The sequence below is a fragment of the Pogona vitticeps genome, chromosome 2, assembly GCF_051106095.1.
Source record: "Pogona vitticeps strain Pit_001003342236 chromosome 2, PviZW2.1, whole genome shotgun sequence".
Lineage (NCBI taxonomy): Eukaryota > Metazoa > Chordata > Lepidosauria > Squamata > Agamidae > Pogona > Pogona vitticeps.
Window position 1 is genome coordinate 290634443 of NC_135784.1, and position 17608 is coordinate 290652050.

Below are 17608 nucleotides of genomic sequence, written 5' to 3' on the forward strand. Positions count from 1 at the left end.
GAAGTCAAACAATCTAATCTGACAGCAAACCGCTGACTAGTCTGAATGGTAAAATTACTATGGTAGCAGTCTGCTTTTGTGAGGTTAGACTCAGAGTTCATGTGGGAGCATGAGATGGCAGATTAAATTGCAGGTAAAATAGTTTATTATGTTACCTGAATAATCTGGTCATGGGAACTTTCTATTAGTGCCAGGTAAAGATGGTCATGAACCAGAAAAATGATGAATCGGGTTGGTTTATGGTTTGTGGCTACCCATGAACCATCCCTGAACCCCAGAAAAAATTAACTGGTTTGTGACTCATTTATTAGCTTTGTGCTTGGGGGGGAGGGGAACCTAATGTCTCCTCCCTCATCAACGCCCTACATGCTCCTGAATCCTTTTCTTCTTCCTCGTCTACTATTTCTCTCTTCAAAGACACTGGCCCAGTGTCATTTCTGGGAGCTGGGCCTGCTGTCCCTGCACATGCACAGAGACAGCAGTGGCGGCCTAGAAAGAAGAGCAGGCAACAGGAGCAGGTAGAGATTCAACAGGGACAGAGGGAGGGGTGAGCTGAAGCAAATGAAGTGCCGGATGAAAAAAGTTCAGCACTTTGTTTTGCTTTCGCAAAATGGGATCCATATAACGAACCATTTCAGTTTGTGTTTTTTTTTTCAGAGTCGTCATTTGGTTCATGCCCATCTCTAGCGCAAGGTGATTATCAAAGCCAGTACTCTCCAGTTCCCTCTAGTGGCTGATACTGATATTGCAACTTGGAAATATTTACAGAGATACAAAAAGAAAAGGGAAAAATGAGGGGGGGGGGGGGAAAGCAAGCAACCAAATAATACTTTCCTTGCCTCTTAGGACTTATGAGAGAATGACACAAAACCTGGAATCCTCTGTCATAACAGTACTGAAACTGCCAATGCCCCTTTAAAAGTAATGAAGAAACCAAATTTGGCGGCGGACAAAATTGGCAATTATAGGCCCGTCGCCAATGTTTCCTTCCTCAGCAAAGTGGTTGAGAGGGTGGTGGCAGATCAGCTCCAGGCGCTCTTGGATGAAACCAATGCTCTGGACCCATTTCAGTCGGGCTTCAGGCCGCGCTATGGTACAGAGACGGCACTGGTCGCACTGTTGGATGACCTGTTGAGGGAGGCCGATGGGGGCAACATGTCCTTGTTGGTCCTCCTCGACATCTCAGCTGCCTTTGATACCGTCGACCACGGTATCCTCCTGGGGAGGCTCTCTGAGTTGGGAGTCGGTGGCCTGGCACTCGCCTGGCTCCGCTCCTTCCTGGAGGACCGCCCCCAGAGAGCACAGCTTGGGGAGAGAGTCTCGGCCCCGTGGAATCTCAATTGTGGGGTTCCACAGGGGTCGATCATCTCCCCAATGCTGTTTAATATCTATATGAGGCCGCTGGGCGGGGTCATCAGGGGGTGTGGGGCATCGTGTCATCAGTACGCTGATGACACACAGCTCTACATCTCCTTTACACCAACTTCAGTGGATGCCGTCCGGTCCCTGCAGCGCTGCCTGGACACTGTACTGGAATGGATGCAGTCAAATGGATTGAGGCTGAACCCGGACAAGACGGAGGTCTTGAGGGTGGGCGGCCCTTCCGTCAGCAACATAGGTGACTCCCTCACTTTTGGAGGGACGACCCTTGCCGCAAAGAGTGAGGTCCGCAGCTTGGGAATACATCTGGACCCGGCGCTTACCATGGAAACCCAGGTGGCGTCCGTGGTCCGCTCCGCCTATTTTCATCTATGGCGGATTGCCCAGCTGCGACCATATTTTGATCGGGGGGCCCTCACTACTCTAGTCCATGCGCTCATAATCTCGAGATTAGACCATTGTAATGCACTCTACGTGGGGCTGCCTTTGAGGCTGACGCGGAAACTTCAGATGGTCCAGAATGCAGCAGCCAGGCTCCTTAGTGGGGTGAGAAAACACCAGCATATCTCCCCCACCCTGGCTGCTTTGCACTGGTTACCGATCCGTTTCCGCGTTGACTTCAAAGTGCTAATGATCACTTATAAAGCCCTAAACGGTTTGGGACCTCAATATTTGGCAGACCGTCTTCTCCCACCCAGATCTACCCGAATCACCCGACATAGCCAGCAGGGGCGGCTGAGGGGTCTGACGCCGAGAGAGGCCCGGGAGGAAAAAACAAGAAACCGGGCCTTCTCGGCGGTGGCTCCTCGGCTGTGGAACGCCCTTCCAACAGAAATTCAGCTGGCACCCTCGCTGGGTGTTTTTAAAAGCCAGTTAAAAACTTGGTTATTCAAGCAGGCCTTCCCTCCAGTCAATTAAGTCTTTCTCTTTTTCTTTTTCTTTGCTATTCCATCTTGGTAATCCTCTCTTTAAATTAATTGTTTTAAATTGAAACTGTAGTTGTAATTTTTATGATTTTATATATTTTTATACTGTTTTGTTTTATTTTGTAAGCCGCCCCGAGTAGACATGGTCTAGAGGGGCGGGGTAAAAATCAAATAAATAAATAAATAAATAAATGTTTGAAAGTAGCCAGGTGTTACTTGTTACTTAGCTCATACCCATTATAATGAGAAGTAACTTTGTAACTACTAATTGTTTGCTACTTCCAAAATATCTGCATAGTTGACTTTGTTATATTATTCCAATTAATTAGTTATGTTACTTGTTACTTCACCCTCTGGTGATCACTGGTGTTTCATCAGAATTCTCCGACATTCTTCCCTGTGTTATGCACCTCAAGACATGTTCCTCTTTAACCCCAATTAATCCCAGCTAACATGACAGTTGGCCTCTTTAAAAACCAGAGAAATGTTTCATCTTCCTATCAACAGAGAAATTTAGTTTGTCCTCTCTATGTTACACTAAAGAATTGCAGTGCAAAAGCAAATGTTGTGACTTGGGTGGTTATGTTTCACATGTTATATTCTTAAAATATTGATTACTACCCTGTTTCCCTGAAAATCAGACCTAAACTGAAAATAAGCCCTAGTATGATTTTTCAGGATGCTTGTAATACAAGTCCTACCCCAAAAATAAGCCCCAGTTAAGTGAAACCCTTCCCTCCACCATTGTGCAGCAACCAGAAAAAGATGACATGACTGTAAAATAAAAACATCCCCTGAAAATAAGCCCTAATATGTTTTTGGAGCAAAAATTAATATAAAACCCTGTCTTATTTTCAGGGAAACATATTACTGTATATATGTCACATTAACACTCCCATTCCAATTCTTTGTTATATTACGCCTCACTGATTTTGACAGAGATAATCCCTGGGTAAACATCCATGGGATTATAGCAGAACTGTATTTTTTTTTGTTTTTGAGTTAACTATCTAACAAGTAGTAGCAAGAGCTCTACATGGGGCTACCTTTGAGACTGATGTGGAAACTTCAAATGGTGCAGAACGCGGCTTCTTACTGGGGTGAGAAAACATCAACATATCTCCCCTACTCTGACTGCCCTGCATTGGCTGCCCGTTCGTTTCTGCATGGATTTCAAAGTACTAATGATGACATATAAAGCCCTAAATAGTTTAGGACCTCAATATCTGGCAGAGCGCCTCCTCCCACCTAGATCTACCCGAATCACTCACTTTAGTCAAGATGGGTGGCTGAGGGGCCTAACGCCGAGGGAGACCCGAAGAGAAAGAACAAGAAAGTGGGCCTTCTTGGCAGTGGCCCCTTGCCTCTGGAACAATCTCCCCCCAGAAATATGTCTGATATCCTTGCTGGGTGTTGAGTCAACTCAAGACCTGGCTCTTTAGGCAGGCCTTCCCTCCTGTCAATACCTAATTTATTTGCTATCTTCAATTGTATTAATGTTGTCGTTTTATTTTATTTTATTATTCTGGAATGCTGTTAGCTGCCCAGTGTAGACTTCGGTCTAGATGGGTGGGATATAATAATAATAATAATAATAATAATAATAATAATAATAATAATAATAATAATAATAATAATAATAATAATAATAATAATAATAATAATAATAATAATAATAATAATAATAATAATAATAATAATAATAAAGGTTCCAGTACCCCAAACTCCGGTTTACGTTTCTAGCTAGTCTGTGATGCCCTATTTCAGGATATTCTCCTTTCTTCTGGATTTCAGCATTCCATGTCTACTAAGCAGGCTTACTCTTCACTGCTCCTTAAAGTGTTTTTCATACTTCAGGAAATATTAGGGTGTTTTCAAGCCTGCAGTTCCCTCCCTCATGTGTAGAAAGCTCCACACTCAGAAGATTTCACTCTGTGTGTTTGTGCATGCACATACATGCATGGAGAGGCATCTGTATGTTCAGAATAAGCCTTTCCTCCAGGCAACCACTGGGGTCTAATATGAGATGCTTGGGGCCTAGCATTCAGACGGATAACCTGCTTATCCCAGAGAAAAACCAGCCCCTGTCACTTCCAAAGAACTGTCTGGTAGGAAAAAAAGAAAGAAGAATCTACGTATTTGACCTGGCTGAATTACCATCTGTCCCATCCGAGTCTGTTGATCCCACTAATCTTTTCCATAACATAGTACATCAGGTTTTACTGAAAGGCAACAGAAAGAGGAGTACGTTATCATGTGCAATGAAGCGCATGCGGCAAGACTTACTTCTGTTGTTTGGAGAAGAGGACCAGGGATAACATCACCATCAAGCCAAGTATTCCGAAGGCCATCACCAAAGGCCAAGGGATTTGGAACTCTGAAACAACATAGTAAGTGCAGAGATAGATGTGCCATGTACTAGTTGCTTTCTCATTCCTTGCTGAAACGTCTTGCCCCTGTATGCTAATATATTCAACTGTAAACTTTTTTTAGTGTTCTTGTAAGCAGATCTCAAGGCAAGAACTTTCTAAGCCGATTAGCATACACAATTTTTACTTGGCAGAAAGGCCTTCATGGAGGTTCTTGTGTGTGTGTGTGTGTTCTTTACTGTCTAGTCAGAACCAACTTATTGACCCTAATAGGGCTTTCAAGATAAGTGAGATATTTCATGAATGTTTTTTCCAGTTCCACTCACCCAGTCAGTTTCTGTGGCTGAGCAGAAATTCAAACCCTGTTTTCGAGAATCCTAGTCTATCACTCTATCCACTAAACCACCTTGGGGGTCTTTACTGTGATGCTTTTCCAGCCTTTTTTTTTTTTTTTTTTTGCTGAGGTCAACAGTCTGGCCCTAAATCTTGCCAAAGTCACCTCCCACTCATTTAAACATCTCAAAATTCTGTCAAGATCACATATACTACGGTTGATCTTGGCCAATCGCTCTCATGGGAGGCCTAGTAGGAATTTGAAGTCCTGTCCCCTTCTATTCACTAAGCTCTATTAGTTCCACTGTAGATGGGGATCGCAAGGGTAAAAATAGGACTGCACCTACTGCATTTTTCCATGTATAAGATTATACTTTTGTCTAAAATGTTTAATTAAAAATTGAGGGTCATCTTATACATAGAAGTAAGTGGAGAAAGTGGAGGGGGAAAGAAGGAATCATCAAAGCGCTTTGATTCCTGCTTTCCCCCTCCACTTTCTTGCGAGGAAAGTGCTTTCCCCTCTTCGGAAGAAAGAAATGTTGGGTTAGAAAAGTGTGTGTGTGTTATACATGGGAGCGTCTCATAGATAGAAAAATGTGGTAATTGTTGAGATGATTTAGTACAGACTACTTCAAATGTCACTTGTCAGTAGATCATCTGCTGCTTAATGAAACCTGGAAAGAGATTAACTGAGATGTTTCTACAAAAATAATATCATGTGCCATCAAGTCAATTCTGACTTATGACAGTCCTTTTCAGAGTTTTCTAGGTAATGAGTACCTATTCCCTTCCCTTCACCATTCCCTTCTTCTGGGGGAGCCCTGGGGCTGTGCAGCTTGTTCAAGGCGACTTACAGGAGGCACACTGGGGAATCAAACTCACAATCTTTGGCTCCACAGCCAGATATCTAAACCACTAAGCTATCTAGCCAACTGCTTATTGGTGTTGCCGATTCAATGCATGAGAAAAGATCCCAAAATAATGCTCTTATTTGTTTTACTGAATGAAAGCTATCCCCGCTCCACTGCCCCACATTTTGAGACCATATTTCTTGTAGCATACTAGGTTTCATGGCATGATTCCAGTTTCTTTTTTGTTCCACATGTCCTGTGCAAGTAAAGATTAAACAAGCCATGCGGACAAACACAACATTAATGAATTCTGCCCAGGGACACACTAGCTGGCTCTACTTGCAGAAGGAACAATGGGGAATAGACATGGGCACTTCCAAGGGATATGAATACGAAGTGTCACAGTGGTCCATTCCTGCCCTCCAGGACTAGCCTGGTCCACTCACTGGGCTCTACCTACCTACCTACCTACCTACCTACCTACCTACCTACCTACCTACCTACCTACCTACCTACCTACCTACCTACCTACCTACCTACCTACCTACCTACCTACCTACCTACCTACCTACCTATTTGATTTGTACCCCACCTATCTATGCGGTGCATGCGTCCATCAGCATCCTTGTTGCATTGATTGCGGAAGTAGTTCTGTCGGTGCTTCCCTGCCTCTCCCCACAGCCGACTACCAAGCAGCTGAACAGGGAGACTCATCTTCCTGCCTCCTCCCTGGAGTGGTTGGCTGTGGAGAGAAGTAGGAAAGTGCCGGCAGGACTGATTCTGTGATTGGCGCAATGACTATGCTGACAGATGTGCATACTTAGCAGAGCCCAGTGAGTGGACCAGGCTAGTACTGGGGGGGGGGGCAGGAAAGGACCACCTGTAGTGCTGCATGCTCTATTTGTATCCCCTGGATATGAATATGGAATGCCCATGTCTAGTGGGGAATCAAACTCCCAACCTCCAGCTCTGCAGTCAGATACCTAAACTGCTGAGCTATTCAGCCAGCTTCTGGCTTAGGAAGCAGGCTCTTAATACAGCAAAGCATTTAGAAGCCAGCTGCATAGAAGACCTCCTTCTCTCACTTACCTTCCTCACATGGCACCAGTCCCGCTGAACCAAAAGACACATAAAGCACTTCACTGAACTCCCCATAAATTTCAGGCACTCCTTGTGCTCGGACGCGTATCTCATAGTCACGGCATGTCTTCAAAGCGTACACTGGAACTGTTGTGGCACGCTTTGGCTCCAGCTGTAAGGATAAATGGAAACGTTGGCTGCTTCTTCTTAAAATTTATAGCTTTATGCAATCAGTGAAAGGATGATGGGGTTAGGGTTTGATTGTTTAGGATACTAGAGCAGTAGCTTTTAAAACTACCAATGAAAGATGAAAAGCTAAAGTAAAAGGTGACAGAAATAGAATCAAAATTCCAAACGACACTTTTCAGTAACTTGTACATGGGAAAAATTATTATAATAATCAATGAAAACAAATAGAAGAGAACAACGAAAAAGGAAAAAAAAATGAGAGCTCTCTTCCATAATATCCAAGAAATCAAAGGGAAATTTAAACCTGGATTTAGGATGCTGAAACATTAACAGGGAAATATCTGATCAGATATGGGTAGAATGAAGAGAAGATGGAAACTATACTAAAGAACTATACAAAAGAGAAGCAAGGATAACAGATTCATTTAAAGAATAATCATTTGATGAAGAGCCTGCTATTTTAGAATGCAAAGTTAGAGCTGTTCTTGAAACCACGGGGAGAAAAAAAATCACTATATGGGATTGCAATAAAATTGTTTCAAGCTACAGAGACTAAATGTACCAAAATCCTAACAAACATATGCCAACAAATATAGAGAATGAAACAATGGTTCACAGTCTGGAAACATTCAATATGCAATCCAATCTAAAAGAAAGGAAATGCCAAAGTCTGTAGTAACTAGAGGACCACTGCATTAATATCCCATGCAAGCAAAGTGATGCTTATAATTTCATAACAGAAGACTTTTACTATATATGGAGCACAAAGTGCCAGAAGAAAAACTTCCTTAAAGATGGAAGACAGGTTGGAGATGTTTGATTTCCAAAATGGAAAGGAATATAATTTCCTGGCAAGACTACAGAGATATCTGACACTCTTATTGTTTGGATATCCTGCAAATGGATTCCACATCACCACTATTTGTTACAGATCCTAGTTCGTGACAGACACCATTTGGAACAATGTTGTGTTAGTTGTGAAATCTGTTGGAAAATAATTCATGGATTTGTAGCTCTCTCTCTTTCTCTCTGTCTCTTGCATCTCTGCAGCAATTTAAATGATAAGAGAGAAACAGATTAATCCCCGTTCACTTTTTGTATTGGATTTCACCACTCAAAATAATTTGCTCTCATTTACAAGATTGGTTATAAAGGAATGAAATAGCACATATTTTGCAAGACCTCTTCCCTCAATCCCCCAATTTGCTTTTCTTTAGGGTGCAAATGGTCCATTCAGTCATGGTTAGCACAGGGTCAGAATGGATGGTATCACCATAGCCTAAATTCTATTAAAACTTGCTAAAGTCCTCTGAATATTTCTAGTCTTCTCCATAAGATGCTTAAACATATTCCTTCCAAACATGAAAGCATGTTGCTTTATGATGAAAAGTACAAAGCACTCTCAGCATGAAATTGTATATGCCAGTAATAGTTATTATGGTCTATATTTAGTAAATACTGAACTACATACATTTCAATTTTGTTTAAAAAGAGTACTAAAATGAGCCATAATCTTCACTTAGTATTTTGTTTTTAAAGGGGAAGGGGAATAATATTATATCTCAGCTGAAGGGGAATAATATTATATCTCAGCTGAATTTGTGTTAATTTTAAATAACAAGTCCAATTAAAATTAAAGCTGTTATAATTAAGTCAAACCATCAACACTCTAGGAAAACTGGTATAAAGAGGGTATGCTCATATTTATAATGAAAGAAGTTATGAAAGCATTTGCAACAACACTAGACAATTAAAATGGAAACCAATGATAAAGTTGTTATTGCTGTGCTGGGATAAAACAATGAACTGATGCCCAATAATTGTAATCAATGAATTGTTGTAGATTACAAACAGAATATGAGCCAAAAGTACAATGTGGCTGCAAAAAAGGCAAATGCTATTTTAGCTTGCATTAACAGTAGTCTCTAAATACTATGAAGTAATAGTTCCCCTCTATTCAGCACTGGTTAGTCCTCATTTTGAGCACTGTGTCCAGTTCTGGACACCACACTTTAAGAAGGTTGCTGACAAATTGGAACAAGTTCAGAGGAGGGCAACAAGGATGATCAAGGGAGTTGAAACCAAGTCCTATGAGAAAAGATTGAGGGACTTGGGATGTTTAGCCATGAGAAAAGAAGATTAAGGGGAGATATTTTCAAATACTTGAAAGGTAGTCATACAGAGGAGAAGCAAGATCTGCTCTCAATCATCCCAGGGTGCAGGACATGTAATAATGGGCTAAAGTTACAGAAAGCCAGGTTTTAATTGAACATGCAGAAACACTTCCTAACTGTTAGAGCAGTATGAAAATGCAACTAATTATTTCGGTGGTAAGCACTCTAATGTAGGAGGCATTCAAGAGAAAATTAGACAACCAGCCATCTGACAGGTATATTTTAAATTGGATTCCTGCATTGAGCAAGGGATTGGATTCAATAGCCTTCCAAATCTATTTTTCTATGGTTCTATGATAACAGAGTGAATGACCGTCAGTTTTGGAGGAACATGTTGTCACAGCAATGCCTCAGAGCTCCACTTAGTGCCATGCTTGCCTCCAATTAAGATATGGGACAATCTTCAGGGTCTCTGAGCAGGATCTCCTCCTATACTGTACATACCACTTTCCATTTAGTCTCATTGACATCCTTGTACTGAAGCTGGTAATGGAGTGTGATCCATCCATTCTGGACATCTGCGGAGGGTGGAGGCTTCCAGGTGACTTGAATATCTGTAAACATGCCTATTGGGCTAGTGTTTAGCACAGTCCAGTTGAGTCCAACAGGAGGATCCGGTATTACTGTGAATTAAAACATATTATAAAAAAATCATTTGTTTGCATAAAAGGAGACTCTATTCTCATGCACATGCAATAACATAAAGCAAATTCATATAGTACCCTTATGAATTCCTGGAATGTAAGATGGAGAACTGAATTGTTTCAATGATTACTGATCATTTGCCCTCTAGGTTGATGCGCCTGCTGGTCCTGTCCCTCTGTGGGCATGCATTCAGAATTAGCATGAACATGCCCTGTGTTAATAGAGATTTAGCCACATGGAGCATTTCGTCGCAAGCAGGGAACCATGGAGGAGGATGGTTAGACATCTGTTTATAGGAGCCAGCCAACCTGTCATTTCAATACTCTAGTTTTAATGCATATCTGAAGCATCAAGAGTACTTTACTTTATCAGTACTTTACTTTGACTTTAAGTCAAAGCATTGGTCCCTCTTGCTTCAGATTATCTTGCTTAATATTACTTATTCTGTTGTAGTTATATGCTGTCAAGTCACTTCCAACTCATAGGCAACCTTACGAATGGGTGATCTCCAAAATGTTCTTTCCTCAACATCCCTGCTCAGGTTCTGCAAGCTCAGGCCTGTGGCTTTTCTTTAGGGAGTCAGACCATCTCATATTTGGACATCCTCTTTCCCTACTGCCATCTACGTTTCGCACTATGATTATCTTTTCCTGAGAATCCTGCCTTCTCCAAGCATGACAGCCTCAGCCTCAACATTTTTAGCTCGATTCATGGTGGTCAGAAATACCAGAGTGTAGATTGTCTTAGATGACCTATTCCAGCTGTCCCCATCCAACCATGTCCGATTACAACGCTAGCCAACATGATCTACATATGTTCAGGCATTATAGGAGGCCAATAAAATAGTTTGCTGGTTTACTCTCACCAGCAATATCTTGAGAAGGGGTGTGAAATCCTTGGAATTGGAGGCCACAATGGGTCCCAGAACCCATTGTGCCCCTGTAACTTCTGTTATTAATGCTAAATTCACTGCTACTACAACAGCAGGCACTTTTTCCATTTTTCCCTTTAAAATAAGCTGCATGTTGCTGGACACTCCATGTTGCTAAAAATGCAATGAAGTTCTCATTGAAAAAGGGTGTCCAAATTGATGAAGGCACTTGGTGAAAAAGAGACAATCACTGCAAGATTATTTTTGCTGCTACTTAAGAGTAAAATTCTCATGAGAAGAGAAGACTCCTTGGAAAAAACCTTGATGTTGGGAAAGTGTGACGGCAAGAGGAGAAGGGGACGACCGAGGATGAGATGGCTGGACAGTGTCTACAAAGCAACCAACATGAATTTGACACAACTCCAGGAGGCAGTGGAAGATAGGAGGGCCTGGCGTGCTCTGGTCCATGGAGTCACGAAGAGTCAGACACGACTAAATGACTAAACGATGATGAAGAGTAAAATCTCTTTTTTCATCAGAAACATCTGCCACAAAAACTGTAATTTTTCCACAAACACGTTTTACCCTATGCCTTTCGTGCAGAGTTTGATTTGATCTAGGATCTTGGATTTGATCTTCAAGTATAAAATGCAAAGGCTTTTACACAAGGAACATTCCAATGGATGTTTCACAAAAAACTGCAAAAATGTGAAAATGTACAAAGATAACCATAATCTCAACCAGTGGGGAGAAAACTTTTGAAATGTTTGATTCTTGCCAGAATAAAATAAACAAAGATCTGCATCTTCACATATTGCCTACTCCTGTTTTTACATTTCATACAGGGATCCTCCCAGCAATGAATTTTTTTTCTGGGGAGAGGTACAGTGGATAAATTTAGGATTGCTGGCATTTGAAACATGTTCTATCATTAAGTTGTCACCTTACCTCTAAAATTAGTTAAGGCATTTCCATTTGAGGTTTAGGGTAGAAATAATCATAGTTATTACTAAGATGTCATATTATTACACTGATCTGCAAAATTTCTGCAGGCTTGATATCAAAGTTAGAAATCTGAAAATGTATGTAAAATAGAGATCTATTTTATTTATGATAAATTATAAAGATGTTATAAGTGAATGAGAAAAAGTATTTTCTTGGACATGCTGGTTGGAGGACTCCAGAGGCAGTAATTAAAAAAAAAACTTTCCAAACTGCATGAGGAATGTTTGTGTATTTGTTCGCAAAAAAGAAGGAAAATAAATTCCCACATACATGCAATCCTATAGAGTGAATTCATATAGTGGGCTACCTACTAGGGTCAGGGGAAAAAATGCAACTCTTATTGTTAACTGGTTCATAAACAGTCAAGGCTGTTTTTTCACCAAAGTGTGAGTTGTGACTCCATTGGGTTCACTAAAAAAAGGATGAACACTGTCATGATTTCTGAAGCAATATGGGTCCGTTAAAAGAAGAGCAACACTTGAGAAGCAGAAGTCACTTGGTGGGAAGGGGGTGAGGAGCAGCGGAGAAGCCATGTAGGTGGCTACACCCCTGCTTCCCAACCCCTTCCCACCATAGTAAAAGTTGGGAAAGAAGATAGAAATCATTCAGGAGTTAATGAATTTGTGTAGTTTTTGTTTTGTTTTGAGGATTACAAAATACCTATTATTTAGAGTGCTGGTGTCAGGGGGTAACAGTGTTTGTGGAAACACAGCTATCCTTTTTCATTCTTCAAATGATCTTAAGAGAGAAGGCAGTGTCCTTTTCATACATACCATATTTTTCGCAAAATAAGACGCATTTTTTCACCAAAAAAGTGGGGGGAAGTGTGTGTGTCTTATGGAGCGAATACTGTCCCCCCACGCCACCATCGCTGGCTTCTGAGGCCTCCGGAGGCTTCAGAAGGCCCCGTGGGGGTCCCTCCATGCCACCATCGCTGGCTTCTGAGGCCTCCAGAGGCCTCAGAAGGCCCTGTGGGGGTCCCCCCGCCACCATTGCTGGCTTTTGAGGACCTCCAGGAGGCTTTGAACTGGTAAGGTGCTGCTTTTTACTTTTTAAAAAAATGTTCTGGGTGGGTTTTGGAGGGTAGATTTGGGCTGGGGGGTATGTTTCTATGTTGCTTTGTTTTTTGGTGGTTTTTTTTTTTTTTTTTTTTTTGCAGTCCGAGCATGGGACTTGCTCTGTTTACTTATTTTTAATTTATTTTTTGGTATTTAAAAATTAGGTGCTGCTTTTTACTTTTTTAAAAATGTTCTGGGTGGGTTTTGGAGGGTAGGTTTGGGCTGGGGGTATGTTTCTATGTTGCTTTGTTTTTTCGTGATTATTATTATTATTTTTTGCAGTCCCAGCGTGGGACTTGCTCTGTTTATTTATTTTTATTTTATTTTAATTTTTGGTATTTAAAAATTAGGTGCGTCTTATGGCCAGGTGTGTCTTATGGAGCAAAAAATACGGTAATAATTTCTCATCCTCAGACGAACACAAAATATAATAGGACCTCAGATACCCTGAGTTAAAAGTGCTATAAATGAATCAAAATTATACCCATATCCTCCACACGGAAACATGTTTCATCATATGTCTGGTTTCTGTCCATGAGCTTGATGCAGTATGGAACCCAAACGGAGGTGTAGGTTGTGTTGAAGTAACAGCTGTTTTCACCAGCAGTTATATAATCAGGACATTCTTTCCACTCTTCCCATTCACTCTGCCTAGAATGATTGCAAAATAATTATGAATAGATGAGAGACAGATAGAGAGAGAAAGACAGCAATTCTGAATGTTAAGAACAAAATGTTTGGTTGGGTTTAGACAAGTAGCACAAGTAGCAATATGTGATTTTCTTTCGTTGTTAAATGCACAAACCCTTTTTGCTAACAATTTCTTGCTGATCTGTTTTCCTGGCCAATACTGAACGGTTTTGGGGGAAGAAAGAAAGAAAGAAAGAAAGAAAGAAAGAAAGAAAGAAAGAAAGAAAGAAAGAAAGAAAGAAAGAAAGAAAGAAAGAAAGAAAGAAAGAAAGAAAGAAGCAGAAATTAGTTAAAAATTAGAGACATTGCAGAATGCAACAGAAGAACTTTAAACTGTGTAGATAATTCTGGCCACCACCACAAGGGCAACAGATGGGAATGCAAAACCATGGCATTTCCTATATTCAAATTTTTTCCAGTCTGTGAAAAAAAACCCTGTGTCTGTCAAGTTTTATACTGAGAAGAGAGCTGCAAACGTTTTACTATCACATTAAGGAATTTAGTATGCTTTATTAGATTTTTGTCTGACTGGATGCTCTTAAAGGTGCAGGAATTGAGTCAGTTAGAAATGTGTGGGAACAGAAATAGTTGGAATAAATCCATGGCTTTTCTCTCTTTTTGTAAAACTGCTGTTTATGTGTTAACTGATTCCTGGCACAGAAAGACATGGGGTTTTTGGGTTACACATCTGGCCTCTGCTTTATAATATAAGATACAGATGTTGTATCAGAAGACCAGCTAAAACAATACAGATGCGTGACAGACTGCTGTCTAAACAGGTTTTGCCCAGTGCTGGCTTCAGAGATGGCTTGTGATCTGGAATACACTGGGATGCCTCACCTCAGAATTTCAGGCAGGTTGTAAGCCATCTAAACCTCTCCAACAGAGAGCCTGATGACATAGGGAAGAAATGTGAGAAATACTATGAGTTTGGGGTGAGCTGATTTGTATTTTCCCCATAGATCACAGGATGCAATGGGAAATGCAAATCAGCCCAGAATCCCACAGGCCCAATTTGTAACTTTCCCTCCCCAACAGAGACCTTTCTCCTTTTGAAATCCTTTTACTTTAGTTTGAAGCATGTGATCACTTTGAACCAATGCATGAAGTAAAGCCCAATTGTGTGCATGCACACACATGCAGAGCACCTTCTCCCTCGCCTCTTGTTTCACGAGCTGTGCACATGCACACGCATGCACATGCACAAACATAACTTAAAGCCAATTAATGAATTGAATGTTTTACTTGTGATTTCTGTATTTCATTCTGCATTTCATGTCTTTATCTCAGTGATTTAGCTATCTGGTTACAGAGCCAGAGATTAGCAGTTTGATTCCCCACTGTGCATCCTGCAAGTAGAGCCAGCCTGTATGGCCTTGGGTAAGATGCGCAATTTCAGGGTGTCCTCAAAAGAAGGGAATCGTAAACCACTCCTGAATACTCTCTACCTTGAAACAGTCAGAATCAACTTCATGGCATACAATTATAACCTTCCTCTAGTTATTTTATTTCTGCTATTTCTGCCACTAAAATTTAGTTTTAGACAAAAAAAAATTGAAGTGTGTTTATTGGTTTCTCTGTACCTTTTTGAATACAGCAGTCGTATTGCTTCTGGAGCAGTGAAATGAGGAAGATCGCCGATACTCCAAAAGCATGAAAATGTTTCCATTTCTGGTGATCTGCATTTAATGATCTGTGGTCTTCCTGGTGGAGCTGTAGGAAGAGAAGAAAAAGGAAGGAAGAAAACAGGAATTCTGAGTATATCTTCAGACACCATATAGTAATGGATGGAATAAAAGAACAGTTTAGACACCGCATCTGTACTAGTGTCATGCCACCTATACATAGTGGTGCTACACACAGATACCATCTTAAATAAGTTTGCCCTGTATCTTAAATATGGCTGCTCTGAGTCTTAAAGTTGTTATCTTGCTGTGTGCAGTTTCTGCACATGATCGGGAAGCTGTACCTACTGTCCTGTCCCTTATTCCTGAGTATTCAGTGGATAGTTTTACTACTTTTTCCAATAGGACCATTCTTGTCAGCTCAATCATTATTGTCAATTCCATTCAACATTATTCTGGTTAAGAACGTTGCAATTACCAAAATATTGGTGCTCTTCCCCAAAGAGGGAGATCGTTTCACTTCCTTTTAGTTACTTACAGCAGTGGTCCCCAACCGTTTCCAAACTGTGGGCCAGTTGGTGGGCCGTGGTCTGTGCATAGGGGGGGCACCTTCATGCTTGTGGTTGGGTGGGGCGTGTTTGCGGTTGGGCAGGGGTGCACACTCGCGCATGTGTGGGTGTGCTCATGCGCATGTGGGTGGGGTGTGCTTGCGTGCATGTGTGGATGGGCGGGGCACCTGTGCGTGTATGCATGGGTGGACAGGGCACCCGAGCGGGCGGGCGGGCCGTATATGGAGGTGGGCGTGCATGGGGGGAGTGTGTGCAGGGGGGCAGGAGATCTGTCTCTACCAAGAGGCATCTACCACAGCCTGGTACTGGGCCATGGACTGGGGGTTGGGGACCCTTGACCTACAGCGATTGGGCTTCAAAAGGTCTGTTGAGGTTCTGGGGAAGGAGTGATGTGCCATCTGACATGCTCCTCCCATCTGAACAGCAAATGACACCAGATCAGATGTCAGTTAAGCACTTTCCCAGATTGTCTGTGGAGGGTCAGGGAAAGCAAAAGTGCTTTTTATGTTACTCCTCTCTTCCTTTGTCCCTGCCATTCCATTTCTCCCTTCTCCTCTCTCTGCTTCCCTTTTCTTCTCCCTCCACTCTTGCTTGGAATCTGCAGGCACAAAATTCTAGTTGCAATTTCCTGGCTAAACAGAGCATGTCAAAAAGAATGCAAGCCCTAGGCAAAGGTCAGAAAGGTGCAGGGCAGCTCTTAAAGGGGAAGGATGGCTCAATCTAAGTAGAATCACAAGTGGACACGGGTTTTCTTTTGATCCAAACTGTGCCCTCAATGATTTATCTATATGCCATATCTATGTGCCAGCATGGACAGCCAAATTTCTAATCTACCCCACCACATACTAGTCATCACCACAAAGAGCACTTGTGCCACACATTGCTAGATGAGACCTCCTCAGCTTGGTGCCCTGTAACAAAACTGTAACAAAAGTGTTACAGTTACAGAGTTGCAATTCCCACCATCAGACAATACATCTAATAACGCTTAGTTTGAGGAAGAATGTGGCAGAACGAAGCCAGGGAGGCAAAGGCACATGACTCTCTTGAGTCTCTTGGAATATCTGGTTTTATTTTGATTGTTCAGGTGATAGACATCTGATTACATGTAGGCATCCTTCAGTCTCAAGAGACTATGGTAACGTGCTCTGAATAGAGGTCTTGGAACAGCATCTAGTGTGGCTTAGAAGGCCAATTCGAGAGTGACAATCCCTTCCACACTGAAGACAAATACAATCTGTCCCCTGTCCAGCTCCCATTATTTTGCTGGTTTCGGGACTGCCTCTTTGCCTCGGCCTGCTGGACAAGGGTCTCTTTAAATAGGTAGAGACCGTGATTCACCACCTGCCTCCAGGCTGAATGCTCAGATGTCAGGGTTTCCCATCTGTTGATGTCCATTCCTAAGGCCTTCAAATCCCGCTTGCAGATTTCCTTGTATCACAGCTGTGGTCTCCCTCTGGGGCGCTTTCCCTGCACTAATTCCCCATACAGGAGATCTTTTGGAATCCGACCATCAGCCATTCTCACAACATGCCCAAGCCAACGTAGATGTCGCTGTTTCAGTAATGTATACATGCTAACAATTCCAACTCATTCCAGGGCTACACTATTTGGAATTATGTCTTGCGGAGTGATGCCAGAAATGTGTTAGAGACATCTGATTATTATTTTGAGAAAATACTTCCAGGTCATAAACAAGCTGCATTTCCTATTCTTAATGATTTTAGTTATCTTCGAGGAATGGTTAATTTTGTCCATTGATAGTCACTAGACAGAATATTTACTGTTTCTAAAACCTACCATGATTGCTTTTGAAGCTGAAAGCTGGTTAATCAATTACAAA

At 41.7% G+C, this 17608-nt stretch overlaps 1 protein-coding gene across 3 annotated transcripts in view; it reads right to left on the reverse strand.

The window, feature by feature from the left end:
- Positions 1-17608, reverse strand: part of GHR (growth hormone receptor) — a 184562-nt gene that overhangs the window by 13957 nt on the left and 152997 nt on the right. For all 3 annotated transcript variants that reach the window (XM_020783629.3, XM_020783630.3, XM_078384460.1), the window contains exons 3-7: positions 15155-15284; positions 13366-13532; positions 9747-9925; positions 6949-7111; positions 4593-4683 (exon numbers count right to left, since the gene is read on the reverse strand). In XM_020783629.3, coding sequence (XP_020639288.3) covers positions 4593-4683; positions 6949-7111; positions 9747-9925; positions 13366-13532; positions 15155-15284 — 730 coding nt within the window. The remainder of the gene's footprint in view (positions 1-4592; positions 4684-6948; positions 7112-9746; positions 9926-13365; positions 13533-15154; positions 15285-17608) is intronic.